Here is a 27,474-nt window from a genome sequence, read left to right on the forward strand (position 1 = left end):
CACACATATTGATATACACACACATATATACACACACTTATTCATATACTTTAACTCAGAGTACTGATACCTTACGTCTCAGCCCAAATGTGAACTCACATCGAGTAGAAAAAAATAATTTATACAATAAAAGAGCATGGTAAAAAAACAAAGAAATAGTTAACCTGCAACTGAAAAAAATATTTAAGAAGGTGGTCAACAGAAATCACTATATACAATTTTACATCAGCTACAGCAGTGACATGTTAGGAGTTACAGAAGACAGACTATAGTGAAAATGATAGGCCCCAAATGTATATAATGCATTAAAAATAACTTCAAATACATATGTATATTCAGCTTCAGACTAGCCTGTTCTGGAAAATGTGGATGAATGATATCCATAGTGATATGGACATGGGTTCTGTTACTGGAGCAGTCTTTACAGACCTTATTAAACAATCTGATATGTAAAAAAACTATCCGTTATGTTCAAGTCCCTCCTGGACCCCCCCTCCAAAAAAAAAACAACTTTGCCTTTGAGTTGTTCATTACAAGAAGTCAAAGTTGCTCACTCCTACTCTTCATTAAGTTCTAAGTGGATCCAAAGGCTCAGCCCTTGACCCCCTTTTTCTTGTCATGATATGTTAAGTCACTCCTTTTTGACATTTCATGGCTGTGATTGTCCTCATGCCTTCAGATAACAAAGTTATCGTCAGGTACTCTAAGAATTACAGACTCCCTTCAGTAAGAGCTTCTAGATCAACTGCTACACATCACAAACATCAGTCAGACGCTGCAGAGTTGTTTCAAGCTGGACCACCTGTCGCCTTGGAGGCACTGCTGCTGAAACAGTGCTGCACTTTAGTACCTGGTTAGATACCTTATCTCAGAATAAACAGCAACATGCGTTAGCGCAGAGGAAGGGTTTGTGATAAATCTACTACTACTTTAAAAATGTTTACCCTCTTATACCTAATGCTAAAATTACTGGAATGGGTGTCCTAATGCAATAGTTTGAATACTGAATTTCACGGATATGTGTGGAATTCTTAAAGCAATGACATTTTGCTGAAGTTTTCTGAAATAAGATTAGCAGATTTATGCTCTTGTGTCCCCCTAAGAGAGACCACTGTACCCACTCATCAAGGTTAACTGGTAGCTGATCAAGAAGTACAGCCAGCTGCCTTCTTATGCACAACTCACAATATGAGGGGTACTGGCCACTGCTTGCTGTCCTTTTATCCTTAAAGAGGTCCCCTAACAACTGATATATGGGGTTGGGAGGGTGGCCTAATCATTAAGGTGCTTGCCTTACAACCACAAGGTGCAGGGTTCGAGTCTCCCAAGAGATAATTGTCACTAAACTCAAAATGACTGACAGCTATCTCTTCCCGAAGTCCTAGTCTTTGGGATAACCTATCTGTTCTGAAAAATATCACTTAAGCTCTCACTATTCATGTTTAAATTCATTCAGAAACTTAACAGAAAGTCCAGACAGGAGAGTTAGGTGACTGCTGCTCTCCTCTTCATCACCAAGCCCATTCCTCTTTTACACCTGTAACTTACATTTTCTTCCGATTCTCCATTAGCCCCTCCCCCACACACTTCCCACATTTCATCCATTGTGTCCTTTATACTTGAATATCTTCAATGTGCATGTAATCTGATTGCTAATGACTAGTCTGGATGTCAGCTCCACTCTCTTAGTACTTGTGTTTACTTGTATGTTAGTTAAAGCCTAACAGGATCAGAATTTTAACAAATGGTTTGTTTTTGTTGTTCCAGCTCTGTACTGTATGACACACACACACACACTGTTCCTGACATGATGCTTAACTGTGCGTACTTGAACTTTGGATGATGTTACACTAATTCTAATCTGTACACAATTTGTTCTGAGATATGTATTTTACTAGTACTACTCTTCATTCAATGTCTTAGGTCGCGACTGATAAGGATTCTTTACATAGACCCACTTATCTGGTTAAAAAAATAAATGATCAATAAATCTTACTTTTCCATTAAGTTCCTTACCGTTTGGGTTAATTTAAAAAAAATACATTTCTGGAAGCACTGTTATTAACAAAAAACAGGAATGCTGTTAATGTTGAATACCTTCTGAACAATGTTCTTTTGAATCAAAACCCCAAATGTAAGGGTGTGTGTGTGTGTGTGTATATACATTTTTTTTTAATCATAACAACTCTGTTTAAGAAGTGTACAGACAACATGATGGATTCACACAATATGTCACACTACCAACAACAGAGGTAACTGTAAATCATGAAGGTGATATAGCATCCTAATAGATAATTGCTTTACCTTTTAACCTACCAAATACTGCCATTAGCTGAAAAGGTACTCTTTTCCAGCCTGTCAAACGTGTCTAAATAAATATAAAGCAGTAAGAAAAAATTTTGTTTCATCTAACAGCAAGTAGTTAGTTGCATTCTCACACTAACCACTGATAAATAAGGAGATAAACACATTTAGCATACCTGAGAGAGTCTTTATATCTGTACCAGTCTTTTGGTTCTCTACAATCCTGAGCTCCTCACTGCTTGCACACTTAACCATGGAGTTAATTGATGTCAGAGTGCTAATGAGTTGTGAGTTGAGAGACCCAATCTCAGAATTAGGTTCTCCAAAGGCTTCTGCTAGTTCACTATAATTCTCAGCAAGAAGCATTTGCTGTTCCTGCAGCAGCTTTTGCACACGTTCAATATAGTGGTCCAAAACAGTTTTATCAACATTCTGAGACTGAAGAGCTTCCTGTGAAGTACACACAAGATCATCATCCTTACAAACAGTTTTGGTATAATCTGACACAACAGATGATTCAGCAGGACCACATGCAATGCTTCTTGTTTTAAGGCCGAACAGATAGCTTTCATTTATATTAATCTGGCCTGTTCCAGTGTCTTTGGTCTTAACTGCAGAATTTCTCTCCACATCATACTCACTGGACACCGAGGTGCCAACTCCAATGGAACGCGTCTTAGTAGACACAGTGATGTCTTTCACCCTACAGTCCCCAACGGCAACTGTCCGCGTTTCTGTGGTTACTGTATTTGTATGTTTGTCGTAAGTGCTGAAGACAGTACTTGTACTAGAATCCTTGCACATTATCTTTTCTGTATTTGTAAACTGATTTACAGTTTCTAGTACTGTACAGGTCTGCTGTGAAACAGTTTCAGGTATTGCCGTAACACCAGTTTCAACTGTAGTCACGTCATCTCTGGTGGTACTGTGAGAAATAAGCTCCTTGGATAGGTAGCCACGAACATTCGTGGAATAATCTCCACATGCTACAGACCTGACCTCTTTAGAAGTATGCTGCAGTTCAACAGGACCAATCTTCTCTACAGAATCGTTAATCTTGCTATCATTTTCAGAGATGCTCATATGCACACCCACACTTTTGTCACACATTTCTATATGTCGTCCTGTGCACTTTTCTTGTGTTTCAACCCTTTTTTGCACAAGCCATTGGTTTACAGGTATTTCTGGACCAATACTAGCATTCCGTATCTCAGGTCTGCAGAGTATTCCAACACTATGCACTTGTACATGATTTCCCACACAACTGTCAGTGAAGTCCTTGTGATTTCCAACATTTTGGTCTTGTGTCCATGGCACTGCTTCTACAGCTACACTAGCAACTATTGGCTGTGCCAGCACAACCTTGTCCATCTTTTTCCTGGACCCTGCTGCCTGCAGCTCCAACTTTAATTTAGCCATCTCCATTTCATGGGTTGTTTCTTTTAGCTGTACCTCCATACGGTAGATCTTCTGCTTAAGCGCCTCAATAGTCTGTTGCTGCAGTTCAATTTCTGTCTCGGCCTCAGTAGTAACACCTAGCATAGCTTCTGTTACACCAACCCCAGCATGCCTAAGTTCTGTTTCAGTTCCTACAGCTATCTCTCTGCATGTTCTTGCTACTGTGGGACAACCTGCATTGTCTCTCGAGTTTTCATCAGTGTTCACTGCAACAGTCCGACTGCTTGTCACTTTGTATTGTTTGTCTGTGTTCTGTACAAGATGAGTACTAGGGGATTCAAAAGTATTATCCTGGATTTTCTTCTCCAGAGCCTGCATTTCAGCTGTCAGGTGCCTAAATTCTTGTATCCTCTGGGATTTTGGGTCTACTGTATCCATTTCATCTTCAGAGTCTATGTACAACTCCCCGCCTCTCTTGATCTGTGCAAGCTGTTCAAAGTGGTCAGCATTCCCTACACTGTATGACCGTTTTCGGAAACCACTAGTAGGATGCTCCCCGGGTGCTTTGGGACTTTTTAGCTGTGATGCCATCTGCCGTTTTTCCTCTTGAAGCACTGCAATTTTCACTTGCAGAACTGGAATGGTTTTGACTTGTTCTTCAAGCTCTTTAAGCCGCTTGAGAGCTACAACCATTTGCTCCCTAATATGCTGAAGATGCATGGGAGTAACAGCAGTCACAGGAGTAGTCATTCCAGAACTCAGTGGACTGTGTCGGATGGAGCTACCTATTGATGAGGTGAAGTGTGCATTGTAGTCCCCATTAGCCTGATATCCATTAGGAATTTGCTGGGATGTTGGCGAAATTTGGTTATGTCCACTAGATCCAGTAAAAGAGGAAAGTGAGCCAGATGAACCCATGGCTCCTAAACTGGCAAACCTGGGCCGACGGGCATCAGAAGTCGTCTGCATGATGAGTCTTTCCTGCTCCAGTCTCCTGCGTGTCTCCATTAGTGTTTTTGTTACATGAAAATTGTGTTTTGGCAGCTGAGGTGAAGCTGGTGGAAGCAGCTTGTGCTCTGGGACAGTTAAGAACGTTGGTGAGACTTCGTGAGGAACAGCTGACTTTACAGTGTAGGGTGTAGAGGTAGTCAAGCCTCTAGCTGGAAAGAAGGAAGGAGACTGCTTATTTTCATCACTATTGGAGGAGGAAAGAGATTCTGTTGAGGTCCACCCACAGACCTGTCCCCCAGGATTTCTCGGATTTGTAACAAGTTTCCCCACTTTGCTTTTTTTCTGGATGTTCACCTTCTTTAATGTATTTCCTCTTTGGATATCTTCTACATACTTGAGGAAATCCAAGTCTAGCTGATAGCCATAAGGAGTCTCCACAAAGTAAGGGGACTGAGGCTCCTTGTAGTCTTCATCATTTATGATGGCCTCTCCCGTTTCTGTTTAAAAAAGAAAAAAAAAAGGTCAAGTACACAGCATATGAATACAATTCAAATTGTTATTAATAATTGCACAAGTTAAAACAATTTGAATATCAGCAATTTTTTTTTTTTTTGGGGGGGGGGGGGGTCAAGGCATTCATTTGATACTCCCTGGACCTTTTATCTTATCAAGTCCCACAGAAAGAAAATGATAATCTGTTGTTTAATTACTCTTTCCTGACAGGTTTCCCACATTCAACATCTCAACACCACTTATCTCTGACTTTTCTTTACCCTGCTACTAAAATTAATTTTAAAATCAAATTTGTCCGAATATGAAGTGATAAAGGCATTTAAACAGCTCAGTTAACACACTTCTGACATGCAAGCAATTAATTTGTTTGAATATTTACAACTACATAATTTCAGTAAAAGTTTCACATAAGTCTTACATTGCAGGATTTATCAAGTTTTTTGCATACTGCCACAAGGTGTTTCTGAAGGAGACACAGAGAGGATATATATATATATATATATATATATATATATATATATATATATATATATGTACAGTTTTAAGCTTACCTACCAATAGTTACTGCATAGCGAAGGCAGGATTGTTAACTGTTTAATGGCCTTGTTGCCTGCTAAATACCAAACTAAAGAACAGTACAAGTTCCCGCCTGTAGTGATCAAGTTTTGTTTTCTCTTTTCCCTGACGTTTTAGCTCTGCCTACATTGCAAGCTAAAAATATGCAGTCATACCAGTTTCCAATAGGATCTGAAATTCCACAGCCAAGTGAGAGACTGACTGCCTGCTCATATATCAAGACAGCATGGTTCTTCTGCAGGCAGACTTGCATGTCACTGAAATACTCAAAATAAAGCTAGTAAACTTAAGGCAGTTGAAAGAACAGAGTTTACAGTATTAAAAAATCCTTACTGAATGTCAAAAGAAGACGAAAGCTACTTACATCAGCAGGCAAAGCTGCATTAAAATAAGTCACTTCAGCAAATAAGTCTGACCAAGATGCTTCATATTTACTTTCAGCCATTTACAAGAAAACAAGTTTCTGAATGCCCACTTTTCATAAATGTCCGCTGTTTTTTTTTTTTCCTTTTCTGTTCTTCAGATTAAGTTAAGCAGGAAGATAACTGTCTGAAGTATGACAGATACTGGTTCTTTAGTGCCATAGTACTTAGACAAAAAGAAGTATATACACATGCAATCACACAAACCATAGACGCTTGCTGTCTGTTCTTTACCAATCAAAGCTGCTAGCTGGATCTTTACATTGCCCAAGAAGAAACCCCCCAGCTGTTCTGTGCTACCTTTTTCTATCCAAATAATATCTCTACATCACAAGCTTTTTCTTAAAGGTACAGTATCATTCACTAATGTTCTGGTAATAAAACCAACTAAAGTCACAAAACATTTTTATTTTAATAGCTCAACTAATTTAAACCATAGAGATGCTCTATTTGTGTGTATATATTATTTTTATATGTGTATATAAGAAAAACAGTAATTTAAGGAAACCAGAAATTCCCTACACAGAATCCTGCAGGCAAAATGAGTGTTAAGGATGGCACACTAACTTTTCACAACGTGCACAATGTCATCACAGCTTACGCAACCTACTTTTGTCACCACAGTAGCACATATGCTGCACACCACAGAAGCTGTTTTACAATACAATTTTCACTCAAGGTTATAAAAAATATACAGCTAATTTACAGTGCAGCAGATTACTAGAACATAGCTAGGACAACTGCACTTTCCTTAAAATAATTTCAAAGACATTGGTTATTTTTCTTCATAAACATGACAACTATTAATGAGCACAGCAGAGAGCAGACTGGTGCAAAACCATAAATATATATCACCACTTTTTTTTGGAAGGGGTTGCTAACATTCTTCCATTAAGTGATCCTATTTGTCAATATAAAGTGGAGGACACCCCCACCTCAAGCTACATCATGCAACATCTCACTGTGTAGGCAAGCTAATATGGTATCGGACAGATAACTGTACTTAAAGTACAGCAGACATGAGCCTCCAACTCAGACTTTGAAAACAAGACTTTAGCAAAATACAAGTTCCTCAACAAATTTGCAGCATAACATCTCATAAATCAATAGTGATCAGATAAAACAATGGCTTACATACCCTTCAGACATGTAAACAAATTAAACCGATAGAACAATAAATGTGACACCAGATAATGCAATTTAGACATGTTAAATATAAAATCAATCAATACATTTCTATGATCTGAAATTGTTTTGTAATTTTCACAGAGACCAACACACACACAGACCTTGTCATAAGTAGTCCTGCTGTTTTGTGTAGTACCCTAGGGTCCCCCATCCACCCTCAACCGGTACAATCAAGACAAAAGTAGCAAATTGTGAATGTGGAAATAAGATGGCAAGCAATATCCAAATCAAAGGCCATGTACTAACGAAAACAGCTTTAATGTACATGTAAGCATTACCACAACATGATCGGCTGGTGAGATGAAGGCAGTCAAGGGAACAAAGGCACTACGAATTCAGAGTAAAGATGCTCTGCAATTTACATGTAAAATGCATGTTTATTTAACACACAAAAAATAGCATTAATATGTTTCACTGTAGTGCAGTACACCTACCGGTGAAATTAAGGTAGCAGTGCTAGTGATGATGATAAAAAGGCACAGGAAAGATATGTTTAATTACATACATCAAAAAGTACAGTTTTGTACCTACCATAAATGTAGATGTCCGATAGACATGCAACTGCAGTCATAACATATGGGTTGTCCTGCCTCAGGCAGCCCTCGGTCGGCCGGATTCCAAAGTCTGGGTCCGACGTCGGCTGATGTTGCATTTCTCTCCGACGTCAGAGTGGCTGGAGTACATAAGCATCAGCCGACGCCATCTTCTTCAGTGTTTCTTGCCCCAGATGCCAGGTGCCCTCCAAGGAAGGCTGTAATCAAATTTGGAAGACAAAAACAGGATTCCAGACAAAAAAATGAGCAATAAAACAAATACACCATAACAGATATCCCCAGCTAAGAGAAACAGGGATAGGAGTGGACCCTAAGGCATAGAGGGGTATGGAGGGAGGGAAAATCCGACTGCAGTTGCATGTCTATCGGACATCTACATTTATGGTAGGTACAAAACTGTACTATGTCCTTCAAGAATGCAACTGCAGTCATAACATATGGGTAGAATACCATAGCTTAGCTGGGGAGGAGGAATGCTCTAGGAAAAAGATGGTGTGGCAATCAAACCCTGCAGGACTGCCGAAGCAAAGCCTGCTCTGGATCTGGAGTATAGAGGGAGATTGTAGTGTTTGGAGAATGTATGCATGGAGCTCCATGTAGCAGCTTCTAGAATGTCCTTAGTAGGCACCCCTCTTAAGAATGCTGTAGAGGTGGCTGTAGCTCTGGTGGAATGTGGTCTGACATTGGCTGGAACAGTCTTTCCATGAAAGGAATAACAGAATCTGATGCAATGTCCAATCCATTTTGAAATAGTCTGTTTTGAAATTGCTTTTCCTTGGACTGCAGGGCGTAAGCTACAAAAGTTGTTCAGACTTCCTACTGGCCTTGGTTCTGTCCAGGTAGTATCGAAGTTGTCTGTGAATGTCCAAGGTATGTAACAGTCTTTCCCCCTTATTCTCAGGATTGGGGAAGAAAGCAGGCAGATGAATAGCTTGATTTAAAGAAACCCTAGATACCACCTTTGGCATAAAAGTAGGGTTGGTCCTTAATGAAACCCTGTCTCTGTGAAAAATTATGAACGGTGGTATTGCCATTAGGGCCTGTAGTTCAAACCCTTCTTGTTGAGGTAATTGCCAACAGGAAAGCTGTCTTCCATGAGAGAAACTGCAAGTCAACTGTAGCTGCTGGCTCAAATGGAGGTAGAGTCAGTTTTTCTAGGACAAAACTGAGGTCCCAGGCTGGCACTGGGGCCTTTCTTGGTGGCTTAATGTTCTTGATTCCCCTGAGGAATTGCCTTAGCAAAGGGTGTGAAAAGACAGGAGGATCAGTGTTATATCTAGCTGAAATAGCTGATGCATGTATCTTTATGGAAGAATATGAGAGGCCGTTCTTTAGCATATCTGCCAAATATTCCAAGACGAGTGGGATGTTCAACAAAGATGCATCATGTCCCTTGCTGGTATTCCAATTGCTGAATCTCTTCCATTTTGCTAAGTAAACCTTTCTGGTGGATGGTCTTCGAGCCTCTGTTAGTATCCGCTGAACTTCCTTGGAGAGAGATAGGTTGAGGTTATTTATGGGATCTCCCAGGCTGTTAGCTGCAGTGTCTGAAGGTTTGGATGCACTGTTTTGAAATTGTGTTGAGTCAAAAGTAGAGGCCAATGGGGAAGGGCCCACCTCCTGGTGTTACATATGCTCCGTAGTAGTGGGTACCACAGTATTGTCTTGGCCAGTCCGGAGCTATTATGATTCCCTTGGGTCTCTCTGCTTTGATCTTTAGTAATACTGAGGTCATCATTGGCAGAGGTGGGAATGCATAGATTGTTAGGAAGTTCCAGTTGAATGAGAGAGCATCTATTTTCCAAGCTTTTGGATGGTATGTCCTTGTGCAGAATTTTTGTAGATGATGGCTTAGGTGAGAGGCAAATAGGTCTACTTCTGGCCTGCCCCATGTCGAAGTGAGTTGTGTGAAGATCTTCGGATGTAACCTCCACTCGTGTGGATCTGTGAAACTCCTGCTTAGGCTGTCCGCCAACACATTGTCTTTGCCTGGAACAAACTGGGATTGTAACTGGATGTTTAGGCTCAGTGATTTTTCCCAAAGATGCATTGTCAGTCTGCAAAGGGGTAAGAGTGGGTGCCCTTGCTTGTTTATATACCACATCACAGTGGTGTTGTCTGTCCGTATCAGTAAATGGCCTTGCTGAAGTTGGTGTTGAAAGGCCTCGATGGCATGCATTACTGCCAGCATTTCCTTTTGGTTTATATGCAGATGTGTTTCCTTTGGAGACCATTGTCCTTGTATACACCTGCCTTCCATGTGCGCCCCCCATCCAAGGTCTGAGGCGTCTGTGATCATGGTCTGTGTTATCTGTGGTTTTTTGAATGACATACCTGTGTTTGCCTGGCTCACCGAGGCCTACCATAGGAATTCCTTTTGTAGGCATGGAATGAGCGGTATGGTTGTCTCCAAGTTGTTGCTGTGCTGAGACCAAATGCTTTTTAGGTACCATTGAAGCTTTCTCATGTATAGTCTTGCTAATGGAACCAGGAGAATGCAGGATGCCATGTAACCCAGGGCCTGTAGGAATCTCCTTGCAGTCATCTGGGTGAGTTTTGCTAAACCTTTGAAGTAATGAGTTAACTTCTCTTGCTTGTCTTCTGTCAGGTAAGCCATTTGAGAGGCTGTGTCTAATTTGACTCCTAAGAAGATTATTTGCTGGGATGGCTTCAGTCTTGACTTTTGGAAGTTGACTGTGTATCCCAGAGCTTGAAGTAATCTTATGACATAGTCCAAGTTTTTTGTCAACATCAATTTGTCGTCCGCTTGTATGAGGCAGTCGTCCAGGTACGGGTAAATTTGTATCCCCTGTAGCCTGCAATGAGCAATTACTGAAGCCAGGCATTTTGTGAATACTCTGGGCGCAGTAGATAAGCCAAATGGCAATGCTGAGAATTGATAATGCTCTGGCCCTGCAAGAAATCTGAGGTATCTTCTGCAGCTGTGTCTGATAGGGACATGCAGGTATGCCTCCTTGAGGTCCAGAGTAATCAGCCAAGACCCCTTGCCCAGCATGGGAAGGAGTTGCTGTAGAGTCAGCATTTTGAACTTTGGTACTATGAGAAAGGTGTTTAATGCGGACAAATCCAGTATTGGTCTCCATTGAGATTCTTTTCTTGGAACAAGGAACAGTCTTGAGTAAAACCCTGGCCTTGTTCTTGTTGTGGAACTCTTTCTATTGCTTTCATCCGAGTCAGCAGAGAGATTTGCTTGATAGCCTCTGCCCTCTGGTTTGGTGGTAGGTTTGGCATGCCTTGTTTTCTTGGCAAGGTATGAAAATGGAACCTGTAGCCTCGGTCTATAATGTCCAAAATCCATTTGTCCTTTGTCAGTCTGTGCCAATTTTCTGCAAACAGAGATAATTTCCCGCCCAAAGGAGCTTCTATTTGTTCCCTGGTAGGCGGAAGTAGAGGAAAGTCATTGAGATTGTGGCTGTGGGGCAGGTGAAACCCCTGCATCGCTTCTTTGGTTTCCTGGCTGCCATTGTCGTCCCCTGTAAGGACCTCTGTATTGGCCTCTTCCTCGGCCACGTCTGTTTTACCCCTTTGAAACTTTTCTGGATTAGGAAAGGACCAGTTTTTTGAAGGCCAATTCCTACTGAATCTGGGGGGTTGAACCTGGAGGAAATCTTTCACCGTCTGAACTGATTTTGCTTTTTCCTCGATGGTCTTTAACACATCCTTAGCATTAGCACCAAAAAGCTTGTTCTTTTCCAAAGGTGCATCCAGAAGTTTTGCCTTCACATGATCTGGTAGAGGTTGATCTTTTAACCATGCATGTCTACGAATGACTGCCCCTGTCATAGCTGCCCTACATGAAGCTTCCAGTGCATCATATCCACACTGTAGGAAGTGATTGCTTACTTGCTGAGTATTATGTACAGCTTCCTGCAAAGCCTTCCTATCTAAAGGATCAGGAGTGGCCAATGTTTTTTTGTAAATCTTCTAACAGGAAATCCTGATATTGTAACATATGAAAAAGGCAATTCAAAGCTCTCATAGATAAGGTAGTGGAAGTGTAAACCTTTTGCCCCATCTCTAATGACCTAGCTTCCCTGTTGGAGGGCAATGGATTTTAGAGGTGGAAGCTGAAACTCCTTTAGGCCCTGTGAAATAGTTTCCAAATCAGCAGTATGGGCCCTGAATAAATGGGAATGTGTTTCTGGAACCCTGTAATACCTGTCTGGCTTGGCTGGAGCAGGAGGAAGAGAGTCAGGGGTAACACTAGAGTCAGAAAATAAATCATCCAAAACATCAAGTACAGGAGGAATAGCTAAGGGCCTGTGCTGGGGCTTCTTAAGGAAAGTCCGGCGCTTTCTGGAATCAGAATATTCCTGGCCTTGCAACTTGAAATGTTCCCTCATGGTATGCAGAACTTCCCCAAAAGAAATATCCTCAGGAGGGAGGCCGAGGGATGGAATCCTCTGCATCCGAGTCCTCATAGGTCTGGAAGAGCTCTTCCTGGCTATCAGAGTGGACAGAGCCCTCAGAATCTTCATCTGACGGAATAGGGTCAGAGGGTTCAACCCGGGGCCTTTTATCAGAAGGAGGCTGGGATCCTCTCTCAGGATGGGCCTGTGAACCTCTAAACATAGAAATTAAATCAGCAGCCATAGACATAATTTGTGTCTCTGGAGTAGGCTGAGGTAAGGTTTTAGTAGTAAGATGTTTTGTTTTGCTGGCTGCCTTAGCCCTAGTGTAGGCCTTAATAGACATGGCCATAGGAGGCCTGGCAGCTCCACGTACAGGAGTGACCTTGTCTACAGCAATGGTCTCGGGCATTTCCTCGGTTTCGGTATCCGGAGGAAAATCAATAACCGGCGTCGGAGTGATATCCTGAATCGGAGTCGTCGGTAATGCGGTGTCTTCGGTTCGGAGCGGTGGAGAAACCGTCTCAGAGGGAACCAGAGCACTCGCGATAGGTTTTGGCGTGGAGTCGGTGGTAGACGCGGGCAGAGGATGTCGGTCCCGGTCTTTTCGTTTCTTGGGAGTTTGCGATGTCGGAAGTTCCGACGGCATTGTGTAAGCAAATTTTTTGCCGAAAAAATCTTCAGCGAACTCCGCCTGGCGCCTGAGAGTGCGCTTGTTGAAGCGAGCACAGGCTACACAGGCCGAGACGTCGTGGTCTGGGCCAAGGCAAGGAAGACAGTAAGAGTGGAAATCCTTATGAGGTATTTGTTTACCACAAGAAAGACAATTGTTAACTTTTTCAGTAATTTCTGACATCGGCTGAGGCAAGAAAAGGTCCCCAACGGGGTACTTAGCTTTTTTGATGACTTCAGAATCGAAGAATACAGGAGCTGACCGACCGGCACTTGCGAACTGCTTCTGCTTCGGGCACCGCGCGGCAAGAAAGACTGAAGAAGATGGCGTCGGCTGATGCTTATGTACTCCAGCCGCTCTGACGTCGGAGAGAAATGCGACATCAGCCGACGTCGGACCCAGACTTTGGAATCCGGCCGACCGAGGGCTGCCTGAGGCAGAACAACCCATATGTTATGACTGCAGTTGCATTCTTGAAGGACATCACTCACAGGCAGAGAAATCTTACTATAAAGATGCATTACAATGAATGGAACACAGCAAGGCATCTTTCTGGGTAAATTTCTCTGAACAATCACGCTAAGAAAAAAATGTTACAAGCATGGCAATGAAAGGCAAAACAGAAAATACACAGCATAAAATATTTCTCGTACACAAATCTTCCTAAAAATGAATAAAGTTGATTTTGTGGGTGTGGTTCTACACATTACGTTCTCTTCACTTTATTATAAGACTTCCCATAATACCACCAGACAGAAACATTACCTCTTCCTAAAAATTCATTATAATTTCAATTACAATTTCCTATGCATAACGAAAAAAGATGTGCAAGTCAGAAAAGTAAGTAGTAAATAATAAAAGGCAAATAAAAATAAGCAATGAATGTCTAGCATCAACTAAACAAAATTCCTAAGAAAATCCAAAGAATGAGGGTTCTAAAGAGCCAAAACTTTGTAATTTAAAAGGTTTACTTATCACAGCCACGGTGGTGCAGCGGTTAGCGTTGCCGCCTCTCAGCAAGAGGTTCTCCGGTTCGATCCTTGGCTGGGGCGCCTTCTGTGCGTAGTCTGCATGTCCTCCCTGTGGTTGCGTGGGTTTTCTCCGGGTGCCCCGGTTTCCTCCCACATCCCAAAGACATGCTGTAGGTGCATTGGATACTCTAAACTGGCCCTAAAAGTGAGTGCATGCGTGTGCCTTCCGTGGAAGGATGGACGCCGGGCTGGCAACTCGACACCATAACTCTACTGCCAATCATTAGCGTACAGGTGATCCGCTGTGGCAACCCCTAAACGGGAAAAGCCGAAAGAAGAAGATGACTTATCACATATCTTTGGGTTCTTTCTCAAATACACAAAGTGGTCTGATTAAGCATTTCTATAACCATAACAATGCACATTGACAATTTACGTTACAGCAGTCTTGGTTCTGATGAAAATGTTTTATAAAAAGACACTGACACTGGCAGTACAGGTGGAAGAAGAGGGGGGTTTTGCAGAAGGCTAACAAACAGTGGCTTTATTCTCCTGAGTGCTTCAAGAATTTCTTTTTGAATACCAATTTTTATTAGCAATCACTCTAAACCGAATTTTACTATTCAGTGGACTGAATGATAATACAGAGGTTACAGCCGTTTAATCTATGCCTCAGGTTCTCATCTAGTTTCCTGCAAGCATAATGTTTAGGATTACTGGCTACAATAACAAAAAAATACCCCTAGTATTTTTGCATTAAGGAATACATCTCCCCTTAACACAGCTTTTGGCTTAAAATGGTTAGCCTAGTTAATAAAAATGAAACAAAATATGGTAGGAAAACATTCAGAAAACATACAGCAACTTAAAGGAAACACTAGGCTTTTATTTTTCTCTCTCACCTGCTTCTTCTCCTTTCCATGGTATCTTGTCATCTCCTCTCACCCCAGAACATGCTTCTGCTGCATATCCACACATTTTCCAATTGTTCCAGCAAGCCCCAGCACAACCTATTGTGTGTGTGTGTTTGTGTGAGTGAGTCAGTGTGTGTGTGTGTGTGTGTGTGTGTGTGTGTGTGTCAGAGTTCTGGACTGAGGTGGAATGGGGATAATGGACTGGGCTGCTATGGAGCTTCATGTTAATACAAGTGATCAAGTCCAAGACCCTTCCCCTTGAAATTGTAAAATGCAAGAGTGTTGCAGGTTCTCTGATATAGGCTATGACAAGCAGTTTTCTAGACACCTTGCCACAGCCCTGTTATCTTTAACGTAAACAAGCTCTACCAGGTATTGCATAACGTTCAGAAGTGCTCAAAAAGGTGCAGTCCTTTCAGCTAAGGGATACCTCCTCTAAATGCAGCTTCTCAATTTCCTCTTGTCAAGTGTCCTGTTGATCAAATGTCAAAATCGGAAACAAAACAGTGCTATCATGGAGGGAACAGGTCAATGTATACTGTCAGGACTGCTCTCTTTTCTCTAACGTGCTATCACACAGCTGGTATATAAGTAGTAGGAATATATGGGATGCAGTCCCATACATGGGGGAAGGATGCATGAAGATCTGCTTGTTGTGTTGCTGATTTGAAAGTACATCTGCTGACGATTTGACATCTCAGCATGCTGACTTTCATAAAAATTTGATGAATATCAAAAGTTGACTGTTAGGACTCTGTGTTTGAGCTAGACAAATTATTGAGCAGAACTTTCAAAACATTTCTCTCACTGAATACATGTCATTATAGTAATCTTGAGGGATTAATTAACAGCTTGCTAGGGCTAGGGTAACAATGCATGTCGGTATTAAATGAAGGACCCTCCAACAACTGAATCCATATTACATGTCTTACTGCATAAGCATACTAAACAGCTTCCAGAGAAGGCAGCAAGTTGGCAGCCCTGTAAATATTCCTTATGGCTGATGTTTCCAATAGCACACAATCGTCACTGAAGTTGAACCACGTGCCTCAAAGATGGATACATCGCTTCTGCCAGTGGGTTTTTGGGAAATATCCATGTTAATGTCTAGAAAACTGCGGACCCAAGCTTTTAAAACTTCAAATAGGTCCACCCCCTCCAAAGCTCTCCTTGAAACCCAGCAATCTACCATGTGAAGAACAAAACTCATTTCCAGCATTCAGTGGCACACTTAATCAAAACATTCTCTTTTAAGACTGCAGAAATAATAGCTCTGTTGACTATTAATAACTTTAATTTCTAACTTCACTGATTCCTTTACAGAGGTTTTGGTTCTTCACAGCTTAGTAATGGTATGACAAAACTTCCTATAGCCTTGACGCACAAAAAAATATCTGTCAAGGTGAACATCTCTCACAAGATCTCCTTACCTCAGCCACTACTATATGCCAACTGCTAGGAGATATGCATGTCAAGTCTAATATGGCACTTTTTCTCTTCACTAGGGAAAAAGAAAAACATACCACAAATTTTTGGCAACCATTACAAAGATCAGACCTTTTTTTGCACTGAAATACTTAAACCATTCCTTCTGTGGCTGAAATATTGCAACACTCTGTGAAAGGCATCTTATTTCTCTGTTACATCAACGATCCCAAACAGATGCGTTATATTTTAAAACTCCTGACATCTAACCAGTGTTTTACATACCAAAGCAAATAAATGATTTTTCAAACATGGATCACATATGGTCTCTGAAATATATATTTTTACAGTGAACTTGAGAGAAAAAAAAAAGACTACACAAAAGTCAGTAAGTAAAAGAAAAAAAAAACTGTCATAAACATGTCTCAAATGAAAACTATAAACATGTGGCTTCCTTAGCTATCACCTTTATCATCATGGCAGTTCTCAAATATAGTCAAATATATGGTTTGTATTCTCTCTCTCATCATAATTTACTGGCAAATGACTATTCCCTCATAAGAGATCTGTGCCCTCCATGAGATAAAATTATGTGAAAGGCCCAAGAAGGTGTGTGTAACTGCAGACCTTTGTGGTGATATAGTATAGCTCTTTTTTTAAATAAATGGGCTGGTAATATTACTGTGAAATTTGTGTTTTACAGCCAAACTTCTAAGTTGTGTCTTTCGGCTTTTCCCGGTTAGGGGTCGCCACAGTGGAACTCCAGTCCGCTAGTGATTGGCAGTTGATTTTTACGTGCCGAGTTGCAAGCCCTGATGCACAACCTTCAACGAAGGTACGCCCATTCACGCATGTCTCCACGCAGAAGACGCTCTAGCTGAGAATCGAACCGGTCAGCATCTTATTGTGAGGTGACAAGGCTACCGCAGCACCACTACCGCGACTACAGCCAAACTTCTAAGTAATGCCATAAATTAATCTCAACTCAATGCAATACTAAGGAAAGACAGGAACATGACATTGTCAGGACAGCAGTTATAGAACAAATTCAAATGAAACTCCAGTAGGCTAATCTCCAAACGCAGGATATTTACTGCAGAGTATAGGTCTCACTGTATCTATGAGATGATAGGTACAAACCTGACTTTTTTTGTAACAGCATCAAAAACTGAACATTCCAAAAACATGCAGTAGGTGCACTGGACACTAAATTGGCCGTAGGTGTGAGTAATGAGAGTGAGTGGTACGGATGAATTACATTGGCAGGGCTAGCCACCTAGCAGTGTAAACCTTGGCTCAAGATGACTGTCACTGTTGAAGTGCACCCCAACCCAATGTCCAAAATGGGAAAAAGGGGTTGAGGATGGATCAAATACTGAAACCACTGAGTTTGACAGCCTTGCTATGGTCAATACCTGAAAAGATGTATATCTCAGCACTATGACTCTTTTCTCAAGTACTTAAATTATGACATGTTAGAAAAGACATCAACTATATTACTTTTGAAGCACTGGATATTATTTTATAGGATTTTCAAACAAGTCCTTTCATCAGCTGGACAAAATCAACCAATCAACGGAACTTCTATGCCAGTTGCCCCAGAAGTAAGCAAACATTTTCTTTTGTTTTCTTCTTTCTATAGTTCAGGTCAATGCCATCTTTTGAAAAAAAATGTTTTTTTTTTCCTTCTTATGCTGAATCTTGCTTTAACTGAAGTGAATTACTCAAATCTGCCATGCTTTTCACCACACAAGTTTTCATCAGATCAGACACGTGCTTTACAAAGCACTGCATTTTTCTGCTCTAAAAGTGAATTTAGTGCTACATTATAAATAAAGCTAACCAGTGTGTGTGTGTGTGTGTGTGTCTGTGTATGCATGTTAAACTAAAACCTTACCTTTCCTAAAACTGGCCAAGTATCCTATACTCATAACTTAAAAGGGTTCCCTCTCTCTCTCTCGAGCATACTGAATCAGATGTGAAAAGCCTTTCAAAACTCTAAATATTTATGTATGAGACAGCCTTGTGCTGTGCTTCTCTTCTTCCTGAACCCAGTGGTGTGGAACCATTTACAAGTTTCCAGAAAAGACAAACAAAAATGCAAGAAATTTGTATGGAGGCTTTATACCGTCTCCAACTGCCCTCTATGTTGCAAGCTGTATTTCTTTTTTTAACATGCCACATCCCATAAAATTAATTCAGATTGTGTGTACTGAAGCATATCAGAAATGCTGAAATTCAGTTTCATATTTTACACTGATCACTATCTTAAAATGTACATGCATCAGCTTTAAGACGGAGGATAACTGACTGCTTCTACATAACTTGTTTCTGCCCACTTAAAATGAAATCAACATTTGCAGCTGGGGCCTGTAAATTATCTCCTCTCCCTGCCACAGTATCACAGAAGACTAATCTGTGTACAGAAAAACAGTGAAATTGTACACAGAGCATGCAGCCACCTGAAATAGAATTTAGCTTCCTTTCAAATAGAAGCTTCACTGGGTAGCAGCGTCCAGAAGCCCAGGACTGCATGGTCAGAGTTAGGTAATGATATTCATACAGATTTGTAAGTTTTTAAAATGAATGTGCAAGCATTACACAAAGTTTCATATCACAAGTGAAAATGCCAGGCCTTCAAATTTTATGTAAATTAGAAAAAATTATTTTTGAAACTGAAATCCCACATTTATGTGGCATCAAAACTCTCACCGTCCCCCTGCACTCCCCTTTCTTAAGGTCGCTGTACCTTAGGGAAAGGGTAATACTAATTCCCCAACTGCAGCTTCATTAAATAGCGGCCATCACATTAACTGTCTAATACCTACAGAATCTGGTCAGCACACAGCTGGCAAACCCTGAAGCTCTTTTAAAATAAACAAAAATAAGCAAGGAATTCAATAATATATATATATATATATATATATATATATATATATATATATATATATATATATATATATATATATAAAATGATTATTTAGGCACAGTTTGAGGAATTCCGAGGATAGAAGCAAAACCATACTGAAATATTTTTTTTAATAGTTTGTAAAGCTATTAAGAGCAGTTTTAAATCATGCAGTATCTGTTTTCATCTGCTTCACCCTCCCCTTAACCCTACTCCTGCAGACTTTACTTATGAGCTTTATCCATTTAGTAAATAACAGACTACACACTCTAAATTGGTCCTAGGTGGTGGTGGTGAGTGGCCTTCTGTGGAAGGTTGGTGTGGCTACTGTGGCCTCGACACTGTAAAACAAACCCACCATTCAATGTGCGGTGCGGACAGGTGATCGCTGTAGGCACTCCCCACCGGGGGATAAAGCCGAAAGAAGAAGAAGAAGATGCATGCAAAACTCTGAACATGTTACAGCACATTAAAATGCCTTCAATAATTCTGCTATTGTTATCACAAGTTCTCCAAGTTATGCAGGAAGCATATATTAAACTATGGGATATGTTTCTTAATATAAAGCTAGCTAACACAGCTTACAATGCCCATTACTTTTACTTAGTTGATAGGCTGCAAAGTCGCAAAACAATCCTGTGTGTGGGGAACAGATCTAAACACAAGTACTATTCTGCTCAGTGCAACAAAAAAAGTAATTACTGTTAACTAGCATAGTTTGGGGAAAAAAAGTAATTACTGTTAACAAGCATAGTTTGGAAAAAAATACAGATTCCTTTAGGTAAATTAATTTATAGTGCCTTTTTAGGCAAGGTTCAAATGACAAAACCACAGGTACAAGCAAGCAAAATCTGAGGGTAATGCTACTCAATACTAGAAGTCTAAACCTCAAAATGCAGTAACTCGAGGCACTCCTTAAAATGGAGAACATCGACATCTGTGCAGTGACAGAGACCTGGTTCAAGGCTCCAGAGAGCACCCCTGCATTACCAGGCTATAATTCATACCACACCTTTCGGCCACCTAACCTGGACCGAAACACTAAAGGCGGAAGCGTGTCCATATTCATTAAAGATATCCTCACCTCCAGGCTAGTTGTTCAGCATAATGCAACCGAGATTATCCAAGTGCAACTAACTCTGGGCAAGCCCGTGATCCAAACTGTAGCTTGCTACAGATCCCCCACCATGCCCCAGGATCACCACTCCTCATTTCTTGATACACTGGAAAATATTAGGGTACAACCTAACACCCTAATAATAGGCAATTTCAACTACCCCACCATTAACTGGGAAAACTACTCATGTACCAATTCTTTTGCTCAACGTTTTCTAGAATTAATAAATTCCAACGCCTTGGATCAACTTATCCACACCCCCACCAGGGGCAGCAATATCCTAGACCTGGTCATTACCAACATGGGCGACTGGTGTTCCACACCAGAGGTCAATTCCTCGTTGGGTCAGATCTGACCACAAGCTAATCACCCCAGACATCCACATCCCGTCCCCACCCACCATTAGGGAAACCACTGTAAAAATTTCTCCAAAGCCAACTTCACGCATCTTAAGACAAAAGTTGCAAACTTCACGACACCCATGCAAACGGACAATCGAGGTACGACTGCTGAATCCTACACAAAAGCACTTACAAAAGTGCATGGATCATGTTATCCCTAACAGAACCAATATGCTATCCTCCAAAAAAAAGGAAGCCAATCTGGTGGTCCTTTGCCATAAACAAACTCTACAACAGAAGAAAGAAACTGCTGCTGCTGCAAAAAAGAGTAAAATCCCATGATTGGAGGAACTCCCTGGTCAGCCTCAGTAAGAAGCTGAGATCCCTCATAAAATCCTCCAAAGCTAGTTACAAAAACAAAATTGCCACTGACTCTAAAGACAACCACAAATAATTCTGTAGCTATGTCAAGAATCTCAATGGCAACACTCAGATCTGCTCTGAGTTACAGCACAATGGCACTAAATATACAGAACCAACTGATATTGCCAACATCCTGGCAGATAGGTTCAGTGCTAACTTTACCCCCCCTCTCACCCCTACTTTACCCCCCCCTCTCACCCCCTAAATGGTTAAGTGCTAACTTTACCCCCCTCTCACCCCCTAAATGGCCCATCTCTATTACCTGAAGAATGCAAAGTTCCTGTAATCACGGCTGCACAGGTAAAAACCACACTCTCCAAAGCCAAGAACACAGCCTCCATGGGACCTGACAACATCCCAGGCTGCGTTCTACAAGAACTACAGAACGAACTGGCACCCCACCTAAGTACCATGTTCAATCATAGCCTCGCTTCAGGCTTTGTGCCCACTGAATGGTGCACAGTAGCAGTTATCCCACTCCACAAAGGGGGATCCACCAAGGACCCCGGGAACTACTGCCTCATTAGCCTGACGAGCTTGGTCTGCAAGGCCATGGAACGTATCATAATGGAACTTATAAACAAAGACATTGGTAATTTCCAAACTCTGGACCCCACCCAGTTCGGGTTAGTAAAAGGCAGATCATGTCTCCTAAACTTGACAGACTTCTTTGAAGCAGTCACCAAAGCCGTAGATGAGAGTAAGGTGGCTCACACAGTCTATCTAGATCTCGCCGAGGCTTTCGACACCATCCCCCACTCTGGAATTATAGATAAACTCACTAAACTAGGTATAAATCCCTATGTCACAAGATGGGTTGGCAACTCGCTCACTAACAGAACTCACACTGTGAAAGTAGCAGACTCCAAATCCGGCTTCAGACCAGTGACAAGTGGAGTACCACAGGGTTCAATACTGGGTCCTCGCCTGTTTGGTATCTACTTCTCTGAAGTACAGGCTAACACAGAAGGTCTTTGGCTAATGAAGTTTGCAGATGACTGCAAAATAGGAGCCATAATCGAAACTCCTAACGATGTGGACATCCTACAAAAGGGCCTCACTGACACAGATGCCTGGTGTCAAAACCATGGCCTCAGGCTCAATGCCAAAAAGTGCATTGTCATCCCTTTTGGTAAAAACTCTATACCCATGAACTACCACATATGTGGTAGTCTACTTAACACTGAAAGTGTGATAACAGAACTTGGGTCACAAGTGGACAGTAGTCGCTCCTTTGATAATCATATTGCCACAGTAGTTAGGAAATCCTTCTGCGTGGCACACCTCATCACAAAAGGTTTTTCATCCAGGAAAAAAAGATGTCATTGTTCCTCTACTCCTCACTCATTAGACCCATTATAAAATACAGCGCCCCCTTTTGGCATGTACCTCACAAGACATCTACAACAACTGGAAAGGCTGCAGAAATACCTCGCAAAGAGGATTACCGGCCTCAAACAGATGCCCTACACAGACCATCTCAAAAAACTCCAGCTTTAATCCGTGCCTACCACACAAAGCTATGTCAAACCCAGAGCTGTTGGACATGCTCCACTTGAAATCCCAATCCCTCCAAGCTGCACGCTCTAGGGACCTAAACCTTGTCACCACAATAAACAGAACATGCTGGAGGGATAGATTCCAGTCCCAGAGAATTCCCATAGTCTGGAACAAACTACCTATCTATATCAAACAAAGCTCCTCATTAGCACTCTTCAAGAAAAATCTTGATGATTGGATGGGAAATAGGAAATTCACCCCAGGAATCACTTCTGTGGCTCTGCTCAACAGGGGCACAAGAAAAAAATTTTCTTGGGTGGCGAAAGCCAGAGTACCTTTTTGGTTAGGCTTATATAGGCCCTAGGGCCAATAGCCTAGTACCTACCTATGAACCTATACTTGCTGTAGGTTAAGTTTATACACAATCAGGAAAGAGATTCAAGACCACTTTCAACTGCTAGAACATATTAATCCTGCTCTAGGGGCAGATTTCAATATACTGCTATTGCTTCAGTTTCCTCCTAAAGCTTGTAATAACAGACAGAGAGAACCTCATATTTTATTCTCAGCAAGTTTATATACACAAAGTTATCTGTTTACTTGGAATTTTGCTCAAAAGACTTTGTGACTTTCAGTGAAAAAACACATCTAGCACTACAATACTGTATATCAATAATCACTGAATAGAATACACCAGGTATGTAGTCTAAAACATGGACACCTTATGTTTACATAAGAAAGCTACGAACAGTTAAAAGGTGGAGTGTATTTCTTTCCCTTTCTCTTCACTTTATCATCCATCAGAATTCCTACTCACTACCGCAGCCTTCACCCTTTATGTTTAGTCTGGGGTATGCTTTGGTGACACACTGCAAGGACTCCCTGCTGACCAGCCTAACTCAGTCCCTCGCAGTGGCAGCTTCACACCTGCTGTCCCATCAGGTAGTATGCATGCATCTTCTGCTCATGAAATGAATGGAGTTGCAGTGTGAGTCCTGCTACGCTCACTGCTACTGGTGATAAACAAGCCTTCCATTAGAAATTGCTTAAGCAATGGGCTAAGGTCACCTTCCTTCACCAGTACGGGTGAGCTGGCTCCAGACTATCATTCCTATCTTCCCTGCCTGGTCTGTCCAGCACCCATGTCGCTGGGTCATAGTCAGGTATACATCTCACTAAGCATTAAAACAGTAGTCTTGATGCTGAGACATCACAACCAGAGGTACCCTTCCAGGTTTGTGAGTTCAGTACGTGTACTACTACTTTCTTCATGCCAGTAAAAGTATCTCCTCTGATGCAGCTAATCAAAAAAGTTATTTTTATTCTGCTTTGAATAAGGAAAATATAAAGACAATCTAGGCAGATTCTATGAACAGCAACCTTGACTTGAGCCAAGTCACCTGTACAGAAGACAAATACCTTGCATAAAATATACTCCAGTTTTCACGTTATTGCTGAATCCAGGGCTGTGTTACAAGGTTCTGAGTTTCCCATAACTTACTTGGATACAAGGTATTTTCTCTGTTCACCTGTGAGACAGGGGAGCTTTCAGCAGCCTATCTGTCCCTGGAGGAGTGGTTTCAGTCCAGAAGTTAGTAGTCATTTTGGGCTAATTTCTCTCTCTTTCATTTCCCAGCTATAAAAACCGCATTTGTGCGGTTTTGCGCACCGGGCAGCGCCATTTAGCTAGAGTTAAACTATTATCGGCTCCACGAAGTCTACTCTTCAATTTTTCCCTTGGAACTAGACAAACCTTCAACTTTAGCACTCAAACCATTCATTTCACAGTCAAGCACTTGCTTAAATCTCATAGCAAGCACTAATTAACCCTAGCACTAGACCCCCCCCCATACTATCCAGAAGAACAAGGCTCTCTATTCGTCCCCACCAGCCAATCAGAAAAACAGCGTACTCTACCTATTCAGGCATGTCCAAAGGGCAGTTTCCGGTGTACTCTCCAGTCCAACTGATGAATCTGGGCATTTTGAGGCAATGTTACAAATGCCTCATGTACACAGATAACCCTCTCCTCCTACCACCAAACACTAATATATGCGAGAGATGCAATTATACAACCAAACTGGAGACAAAGCTCTCTCAACCCAAGACTGGAACTGACAGTCAAGAGGAGAAGGGTAATACTTGCAACACACCACTAGTCTCACATAGACCTAATAAACCAACACCGGCAAATAACACACATGAATACATGAAAACATACTCGGAGGCTCTAAATAAAAATCTGCAAAAGCAACAGAGACCTCCAAAAGCAGACATCCAAGCAACCTCCACACCCCATCACCAACCATGAAACACATACTTCATATAATCAGTGTGCCACACAATCACAGCCCTTAACGCAAAATAACATACCCAACACACTAGTAACAGACGACTCTATAGTCAGGCACACTGAGGTCTCACTAACTAGGCTGGACAAGGAGAAGGTTACAGTTAGCTGCCTGTCAGGTGCCAGGATCCACCACATAACACAAGCACGCAGGTCACTCCAGAACAAGTACAAATACAACTCTGTCATTGTCCACGTTGGTGTGAATGACCTAAGATGTACCTCCCTGGACTACATGAAAAGAGACATGGAAGAGCTCTCTGATCATGTAGCCCAGGCCATTATGACCCTGAGTAGCATCCTGCCCTCAGCAAGAATGATGCCACAGTATAAAGAAAAAATGATCAATTTCAACAACTGGCTAAGTTTCTGGTGTCATTCAAAGGGGATACAGTATCTGTCTGCCTGGGATGACATGCTCGACAAGCCATGTTGCTTCGCAAGAGATGGCTTGCACCTGTCACCCTTAGGCTTTCGAATACTGGCCAAGGCTCTTGCCACCCCCATAGTGCTTTTTTTAGGCAAGGCTCAAAAGACAAACCCACCACCATAAACAGCACAAGTAACCAAAAACTGAGGGTAATGCTACTCAACGCCAGAAGTCTAAACCTCAAAATGCATGCACTCAAGGCACTCCTCAGTATGGAGAACATAGACATCTGTGCAGTAACAGAAACCTGGTTTAAGGCCCCTGAGAGCACCCTAGTATTACTAGGCTATAACTCATACCATACCTTTTGGCTACAGAACCAGGACCGAAACACAAAAGGCGGGGGTGTATCCATATTCATCGAGGATACCCAGACCTCCAGGTTAGTGGTGCAGCACAATGCATCAGAGATCATCCATGTGCAACTAACAATGGGCAAAACTGCAATCCAAATTGTAGCTTGCTACAGATCACCCACCATGGCCCAGGACCCCCATTCTGCATTTCTGGAGACAGTGGGAAATATGAAGGTCCTACCAAACACCCTAATACTGGGTGATTTCAATTACCCAAACATAAACTGGGAGAACTACTCAAGTACTAACTCCCTTGCCCAACGCTTCCTAGAATTTATAAACTCGAATGCCCTGGATCAACTGGTCAACACCCCCACCAGAGGGAACAACATATTGAACCTGGTCATTACCAACATGGGCAACCAGTGTTCCACACTGGAGGTCAACCCCTTGCTGATTAGATCAGACCATAGACAAATCACTCTGGATATCCACATTCCGCCCCCACCCTCAATCAAGGAAACCACCATGAAAAACTTTTCAAAAGCAAACCTCACATTACTTAAGATTGAGGTGGAAAGGTTCACAGCCCCCATGCTAAAGGACAATGCTGTCCAAGCTGCTGAAACCTTTACAAAGGCACTCTATGAGCATCTGCCGGAATGCATGGATCATGCTATCCCAAGTAAAACCAAGACTCACTCTTCCAAGAAAAGGAAACCAGTCTGGTGGACCCCTGCTATACAACAGAAGGGGGAAACTAGTACAGAAAAGAATAAAATCCCAAGAAGGAAAGACATCCCTGAACAGTATCAGCAAGAAACTACGATCCCTCATTAAATCATCCAAGGCTAGTTTTGAAAGAAAAATTGCCAATGACTCCAAAGATAACCACTAAGCGTTCTTTAGCTATGTCAAGAACCTAAATGGAAACTCTCAGATCTGCTCTGAGTTAGTGCAGAATGGCACAAAATACACTGAACCGACTGATATTGCCAACATTCTGCAAACTTCACCCCCTAAAGGGCCCATATCCATTACAGAAGAATGTAGGGCCCCGTCAATCACCGACACACAGGTTAAAACAGCCCTATCCAAAGCCAAAAACACAGCTTTAATGGGACCGGATGGTGCACTAGGCTGTGTCTTACAAGAGCTCCAAAATGAACTAACCCCTCACCTAAACACACTGTTCAAAACTCAGCCTCTCTACAGGCTACGTACCAACAAAGTGGCGCACAACAACAATTAACCCACACCACAAAGGTGGAGACACAACGGACTCTGGGAACTATTGGCCTATAAGCCTGACTAGCCTGGTCTGCAAGGCTATGGAAGGCATCATCATGGAACTCATTAACAGAGACATTGGGAACCTCCAAACCTTGGACCCTACCCAGTTTGGCTTTAAGGGCAGCTCATGCCTCCTAAACCTGGTGGACTTCTTTGAGATGGTTACCAAGATATCAGAAGAGGGAAAGGAGGTCCACACAGCCTAACTAGACCTCGCAAAGGCTTTTGACACCATTCCCCATTCTAGTATTATAGACAAGCTCACCAGCTTGAACATAAACCCCTATGTCATGAGATGGGTTGCCAGCTGGCTCATGGATAGAAACCACATGGTGAGAATTGCAGGCTCTACATCCGACTCTAAACCGGTTACAAGTGGCATCCCCCAGGGCTCAGTCCTAGGACCCCTCCTGTTCGGTACATACTTCTCAGAGGTACAGGCAAGCATAGGAGGACTACGGCTGACCAAGTTCGCAGAGGACTGCAAACTAGGGGCCATAATTGATTCTCCGGCTGATACAGACACCCTCCAGATGGGTCTCACTGAGACGGATACC

The 27,474-nt window shown here is 41.9% G+C and overlaps 1 protein-coding gene across 3 annotated transcripts in view; it reads right to left on the bottom strand.

Annotated features, from left to right (window-relative positions):
* KANK1 (KN motif and ankyrin repeat domains 1) overlaps positions 1-27,474 on the bottom strand; it is a 1,631,365-nt gene that overhangs the window by 752,468 nt on the left and 851,423 nt on the right. For all 3 annotated transcript variants that reach the window (XM_044064327.1, XM_044064324.1, XM_044064326.1), the window contains one exon: positions 2,481-5,150. In XM_044064327.1, coding sequence (XP_043920262.1) covers positions 2,481-5,150 — 2,670 coding nt within the window. The remainder of the gene's footprint in view (positions 1-2,480; positions 5,151-27,474) is intronic.

The sequence above is a fragment of the Protopterus annectens genome, chromosome 2.part2 (genome assembly GCF_019279795.1).
Source record: "Protopterus annectens isolate FY-2018-M chromosome 2.part2, PAN1.0, whole genome shotgun sequence".
Taxonomy (NCBI): domain Eukaryota; kingdom Metazoa; phylum Chordata; order Ceratodontiformes; family Protopteridae; genus Protopterus; species Protopterus annectens.